We start from the raw sequence: 7500 nt of genomic DNA on the forward strand, positions 1-7500 counted from the left end.
TTATTCCATTCATAAATATATTTTCTTCCCTATGAGTTCTAGTCTCAATTAAAATACTAGTTTTTACTGTTCATATGTTATGATTTGAATATACCACATCAATTCGTTATGTATGGATGATGAGATTCCATTGATACAGAGCCACTCGTTCTTTTTTCTCTGACAGATGGTCAGAACTTCATCTGGGTTCGAATCCTACTGATAGGTCTACTAGAGATCAGAAATTGTTGAAAAAAGAACAAAAGAAACATCTTGCTCTTTCCAGGCGATCGGAAAAGAAAGAAATAGTGAATTTATTCAAGATAATTATGTACTTACAAAATACCGTCTCAATTCATCCTATTTCATCCTATCGAGGATGTGATATGGTTCCAAAGGATGAATTGGACAGTTCCAATAAGATTTCATTCTTGAACAAAAATCCGATAGACTTTTTGGAGGGAGGGTCCCATTGGCGTGCATCCAGTAGGAATTGAACCTACGAATTCGCCAATTATGAGTTGGGCGCTTTAACCATTCAGCCATGGATGCTTAGCGGGAATCCTCGTACATGGTGAATAACCAAATTCCAATTGAAGTGAAATCTTTCGGATAAATCAATGCAATTAGGAGGATTCGATGAAAGGACATCAATTCAAATCCTGGATTTTCGAATTGAGAGAGATATTGAAAGAAATCAAGAATTCTCGCTATTTCTTAGATTCATGGACCCAATTCAATTCAGCGGGATTTCTCATTCATATTTTTTTCCATCAAGAGAGTTTTATAAAACTCTTGGACTCCCGAATTTGGAGTATCCTACTTTCACGCAATTCACAGGGTTCAACAAGCAATCGATATTTCACGATCAAGTATGTAGTACTCTTTGTAGTAGCGGTCCTTATATATCGTATTAACAATCGAAAAATGGTCGAAAGAAAAAATCCCTATTTGACAAGGCTTCTTCCTATACCTATGAATTCCATTGGACCCAAAAATGATACATTGGAAGAATCATCTGAGTCTTCCAATATCAATAGGTTGATTGTTCCGCTCCTGTATCTTCCAAAAGGAAAAAAGATCTCTGAGAGTTCTTTCCTGGATCCGAAAGAGAGTACTCGGGTTCTCCCAATAACTAAAAAGTATATCATGCCTGAATTTAACTGGGGTTCGCGGTGGTGGAGGAACTGGATAGGAAAAAAGAGCTATTCTAGTTGTAAGATATCTAATGAAACCATCGCTGGAATTGAGATCTCATTCAAAGAGAAAGATATCAAATATCTGGAGTTCCTTTTTGTATATTATATGGATGATCCGATCCGTAAGGACCATGATTGGGAATTTTTTGATCGTCTTTCCCCGAGAAAGAGGCGAAACATAATCAACTTGAATTCGGGACAGCTATTCGAAATCTTAGTGAAAGACTGGATTTATTATCTCATGTTTGCTTTTCGTGAAAAAATACCAAAGGAAGTGGAGGGTTTCTTCAAACAACAAGGGACTGGGTCAATTATTCAATCAAATGATATTGAGCATGTTTCGCATCTCTTCTTGAGAAACAAGCGGGCTATTTCTTTGCAAAATTGTGCTCAATTTCATATGTGGCAATTCCGTCAAGATCTCTTCGTTAGTTGGGGGAAGAGTCCGCACGAATCGGATTTTTTGAGGAACATGTCACAAGAGAATTGGATTTGGTTAGACAATGTGTGGTTGGGAAACAAGGATCGGTTTTTTAGCAAGGTACGGAATGTATCATCAAATCTTCAATATGATTCCACGAGATCTAGTTTCATTCAAGTAACGGATTCTAGCCAATTGAAAGGATCTTCTGATCAATCCAAGGATTCTTTCGATTCCATTAGGAATGAGGATTCGAAATATCACACATTGATCAATCAAAGAGAGATTCAACAACTAAAAGAAAGATCGATTCTTTGTTGGGATCCTTCCTTTCTTCAAACGGAACGAACAGAGATAGAATCAGAGCGATTCCTTAAAAACCTTTCTGGATATTCCTCAATGTGCCGACTATTCATGGAACGTGAGAAGCAGATGAATAATCATCTGCTTCCGGAAGAAATCGAAGAATTTCTTGGGAATCCTGCAAGAGCCACTCGTTCTTTTTTCTCTGACAGATGGTCAGAACTTCATCTGGGTTCGAATCCTACTGATAGGTCTACTAGAGATCAGAAATTGTTGAAAAAAGAACAAAAGAAACATCTTGCTCTTTCCAGGCGATCGGAAAAGAAAGAAATAGTGAATTTATTCAAGATAATTATGTACTTACAAAATACCGTCTCAATTCATCCTATTTCATCCTATCGAGGATGTGATATGGTTCCAAAGGATGAATTGGACAGTTCCAATAAGATTTCATTCTTGAACAAAAATCCATTTTGGGGTTTCTTTCATCTATTCCATGACCGGAACAGGGGGAGATACACGTTACACCACGATTTTGAATCAGAAGATCTATTTCAAGAAATGGCAGATCTATTCACTCTATCAATAACCGAGCCGGATCTGGTGTATCATAAGGAATTTGATTTTTCTATTGATTCCTCCGGATTGGATCAAAAACATTTCTTGAATGAGTTATTGAACTCCAGGGATGAATCGAAAAAGCACTCTTTATTGGTTCTACCTCCTCTTTTTTATGAACAGAATGAATCTTTTTATCGAAGGATCATAAAAAAATGGGTCCAGACCTCTTGCGGGAATAATTTGGAAGATCCAAAACCTAAAATAGTTGTATTTGCTAGCAACAACATAATGGAGGCAGTCAATCAATATAGATTGATCCGAAATCTGATTCAAATCCAATATAGCACCCATGTTTACATAAGAAATGTATTGAATCGATTCAATTGCAACTTCGAATATGGAATTCAAAGGTATCAAATAGGAAATGATACTCTGAATCATCGAACTAGAATGAAATACACGATCAACCAACATTTCTCAAATTTGAAAAAGAGTCAGAAGAAATGGTTCGATCCTCTTATTTTGATTTCTCGAACGGAGAGATCTATGAATTGGGATCCTAATGCATATAGATACAAATGGTCCAATGGGAGCAAGAATTTCCAGGAACATTTGGACTATTTCATTTCTGAGCAGAATAGCCTTCAAGTAGTGTTCGATCGATTACATATTAATCAATATTCGATTGATTGGTCTGAGGTTATCGACAAAAAAGATTTGTCTAAGTCACTTTGTTTATTTTTGTCCAAGTTACTTCTTTTTTTGCCCAAGTTTCTTCTCTTTTTGTCTAACTCACTTCCTTCTTTTTTCTTTGTGAGTTTTGGGGGTATCTCCATTCATAGGTCCGAGATCCACATCTATGAATTGAAAGGTCCGAATGATCCACTCTGTAATCAGTTATTAGAATCAATAGGTCTTCAAATCTTTCATTTGAAAAAAAGGAAACCCTTATTATTGGATGACCAAGATACTTCCCAAAAATCGAAATTCTTGATCAATGGAGGAACAATATCACCATTTTTGTTCAATAAGATACCAAAGTGGATGATTGACTCATTCCATACTAGAAAGAATCGCAGGAAATCTTTTGATAACACAGATTCCTATTTCTCAATGATATCCCACGATCCAGACAATTGGCTGAATCCCGTGAAACCATTTCATAGAAGTTCATTGATATACTATTTTTATAAAGCAAATCAACTTCGATTCTTGAATAATCAATATCACTTCTGCTTCTATTGTAACAAAAGATTCCCTTTTTATGTGGAAAAGGCCCGTATCAATAATTATGATTTTACGTATGGACAATTCCTCAAAATCTTGTTCATTCGCAACAAAATCTTTTCTTTTTGCGATGGTCAAAAAAAACATGCTTTTTTGAAGAGAGATACTATTTCACCAATCGAGTTACAGGTATCTAACATATTGATACCTAACGATTTTCCGCAAAGTGGCGACGAAGGGTATAACTTCTACAAATCTTTCCATTTTCCAATTCGATACGATCCATTCGTTCGTGGAGCTATTTACTCGATCGCAGACATTTCTGGAACACCTCTAACAGAGGGACAAATAGTCCATTTTGAAAAAACTTATTGTCAACCTCTTTCAGATATGAATATACCTGATTCAGAAGGGAAGAACTTGTATCAGTATCTCAATTTCAATTCAAACATGGGTTGGATTCACACTCCATGTTCTGAGAAATATTTACCATCCGAAAAAAGGAAAAAACGGAGTTCTTGTCTACAAAAATGCCTTGAGAAAGGTCAGATGTATAGAACCTTTCAACAAGATAGTGTTTTTTCAACTCTCTCAAAATGGAATCTATTCCAAACATATATACCATGGTTCCTTACCTCGACGGGGTACAAATATCTAAATTTCATATTTTTAGATACTTTTTCAGACCTATTGCCGATACTAAGTAGCAGCCAAAAATTTGTATCCATTTTTCATGATATTATGCATGGGTCAGATATATTATGGCGAATTCGTCAGATTCCATTGTGTCTTCCACAATGGAATCTGATAAGTGAGATTCCGGGTAATTGTTTCCATAATCTTCTTCTGTCCGAAGAAATGACTCATCGAAATAATGAGTTACTATTGATATCGACACATCTGAGATCGCTAAATGTTCAGGAGTTCTTCTATTCAATCCTTTTCCTTCTCCTTGTTGCTGGATATCTCGTTCGTACACATCTTCTCTTTGTTTCTCGAGTCTATAGTGAGTTACAGACAGAGTTCGAAAAGGTAAAATCTTTGATGATTCCATCATACATGATTGAGTTGCGAAAACTTCTGGATAGGTATCCTACATCTGAACTGAATTCTTTCTGGTTAAAGAATCTCTTTCTAGTTGCTCTGGAACAATTAGGAGATTCTCTAGAAGAAATACGGAGTTTTGCTTTTGGTGGCAACATGCTATGGGGTGGTGGTCCCGCTTATGGGGTCAAATCCATACGTTCTAAGAATAAATCTTGGAATCTCATCGATCTCATAAGTATTATACCAAATCCCATCAATCGAATCGCTTTTTCGAGAAATACGAGACATCTAAGTCATCCAAGTAAAGCAATCTATTCCTTGATAAGAAAAATAAAAAACGTGAATGGTGATTGGATTGATGATCAAATAGAATCCTGGGTCTCGAACACTGATTCGATTGATGATAAAGAAAAAGAATTCTTGGTTCAGTTTTCTACCTTAACAACAGAAAAAAGGATTGATCAAATTCTATTGAGTCTTACTCATAGTGATCTTTTATCAAAGAATAACTCTGGTTATCAAATAAGTGAACAACCGGGAGCAATTTACTTACGATACTTAGTTGACATTCATAAAAAGTATCTAATGATTTATGAATTCAATACATCCTGTTTAGTAGAAAGACATATATTCCTTGCTAATTATCAGACAATTACTTATTCACAAACCTTGTGGGGGGCTAATAGTTTTCATTTCCCATCTCATGGAAAACCCTTTTCGCTCCGCTTAGCCCTACCTCCCCCTAGTAGGGGTATTTTAGTGATAGGTTCTATAGGAACTGGACGATCCTATTTGGTCAAATACCTAGCGAAAAACTCCTATGTTCCTTTCATTACAGTATTTCTGAACAAGTTCCTGGATAACAAGCCTAAGGGTTTTCTTATTGATGATAGTGACGATATTGATGATAGTGACGATAGTGACGATATCGACCGTGACCTTGATATAGAGCTGGAGCTTCTAACTATGATGAATACGCTAACTATGGATATGATGCCAGAAATAGACCGATTTTATATCACCTTTCACTTCGAATTAGCAAAAGCAATGTCTCCTTGCATAATATGGATTCCTAACATTCATGATCTGGATGTGAATGAGTCGAATTACTTATCCCTCGGTCTTTTAGTGAACTATCTCTCCAGGGATTGTGAAAGATGTTCCACTAGAAATATTCTTGTTATTGCTTCGACTCATATTCCCCAAAAAGTAGATCCAGCTCTAATAGCTCCGAATCAATTCAATACATGCATTAAGATACGAAGGCTTCTTATTCCACAACAACGAAAACACTTTTTCACTCTTTCATATACTAGGGGATTTCACTTGGAAAAGAAAATGTCCCATACTAATGGATTCGGGTCCACAACGATGGGTTCAAATGTACGAGATCTTGTAGCACTTAACAATGAGGCCCTATCGATTAGTATTATACAAAAAAAATCCATCATAGACACTAATATAATTAGCTCTGTTCTTCATAGACAAACTTGGGATTTCCGATCTCAGGTAAGATCGGTTCAGGATCATGGGATCCTTTTCTATCAGATAGGAAGGGCTGTTTCACAAAATGTACTTCTAAGTAATTGCTCCATAGATCCTATCTCTATCTATATGAAGAAGAAATCATGTGACGGGGGGGATTCTTATTTGTACAAATGGTACTTCGAACTTGGAACGAGTATGAAGAAATTAACGATACTTCTTTACCTTTTGAGTTGTTCTGCCGGATCGGTCGCTCAAGACCTTTGGTCTCTACCCGGACCTGATGAAAAAAATGGGATCACATCTTATGGACTCGTTGAGAATAATTCTGATCTAGTTCATGGCCTATTAGAAGTAGAAGGCGCTCTGGTGGGATCCTCACGTACAGAAAAAGATTGCAGTCAGTTTGATAAGGATCGAGTGACATTGCTTCTTCGGTCCGAACCAAGGAATCCCTTAAATAGGATTCAAAATGGATCTTATTCTATCGTTGATCAGAGATTTCTCTATGAAAAATATGAATCGGAGTTTGAAGAACGGGGAGGAGTCCTCGACCCGCAACAGATAGAGGAGGATTTTTTCAATCACATCGTTTGGGCTCCTAGAATATGGCGCCCTTGGGGCTTTCTATTTGATTGTATTGAAAGGCCCAATTCATTGGGATTTCCCTATTGGGCCAGGTCATTTCGGGACAAGCGGATCATTTATGATGAAGAGGATGAGCTTCAAGAGAATGATTCAGAGTTCTTGCAGGGTGGAACCATGCAGTACCAGACACGAGATAGATCTTCCAAAGAACAGGGCTTTTTTCGAATAAGCCAATTCATTTGGGACCCCGCGGATCCACTCTTTTTCCTATTCAAAGATCAGCCTTTTGTCTCTGTGTTTTCACATCGACAATTCTTTACAGATGAAGAGATGTCAAGGGAACTTCTTACTTCCCAAACAGATCTTCCTACATCTATATATAAACACTGGTTTATCAAGAATACGCAAGAAAAGCATTTTGAATTGTTGATTCATTGCCAGAGATGGCTTAGAATCAATAGTTCATCATCTAAAGGATTTTTCCCTTCTAATACTCTATCTGAGAGTTATCAATATTTATCAAATCTGTTCCTATCTAACGAAGCGCTATTGGATCAAATGACAAAGACATTGTTGAGAAAAAGATGGCTTTTCCCAGATGAGATAGTTGTTGCTATCTGCTCCAATAACGAATCATTGGTTTCACTGAATCACTCAAAAAAAAAAAATAGATAGACCTTTCTTTCTCTT

At 36.7% G+C, this 7500-nt stretch overlaps 2 protein-coding genes and 1 non-coding gene across 3 annotated transcripts in view; 1 reads left to right on the forward strand and 2 right to left on the reverse strand. All coding sequences in view use genetic code 11, as the record gives it.

The window, feature by feature from the left end:
- rpl23 (ribosomal protein L23) overlaps positions 1–13 on the reverse strand; it is a 282-nt gene extending 269 nt beyond the window's left edge. The window contains exon 1 of the mRNA in view: positions 1–13. This exon is cut by the window's left edge and continues 269 nt beyond it. Within this exon, the coding sequence (YP_001165476.1) occupies positions 1–13 (13 nt within the window).
- A 444-nt stretch (positions 14–457) lies between these two features.
- On the reverse strand, positions 458–531 carry trnI-CAU. Its single transcript has one exon. It is a non-coding gene; the product is annotated as a tRNA-Ile (tRNA).
- Positions 532–618: 87 nt separating this feature from the next.
- ycf2 lies at positions 619–7485 on the forward strand. Its single transcript has one exon. It carries the CDS (start codon positions 619–621, stop codon positions 7483–7485), a length of 6867 nt encoding a protein of 2288 aa, YP_001122842.1.
- The last annotated feature ends 15 nt before the right edge of the window (positions 7486–7500 follow it).

This window comes from Phaseolus vulgaris, chloroplast, assembly GCF_051622355.1.
Source record: "Phaseolus vulgaris chloroplast, complete genome".
Lineage (NCBI taxonomy): Eukaryota > Viridiplantae > Streptophyta > Magnoliopsida > Fabales > Fabaceae > Phaseolus > Phaseolus vulgaris.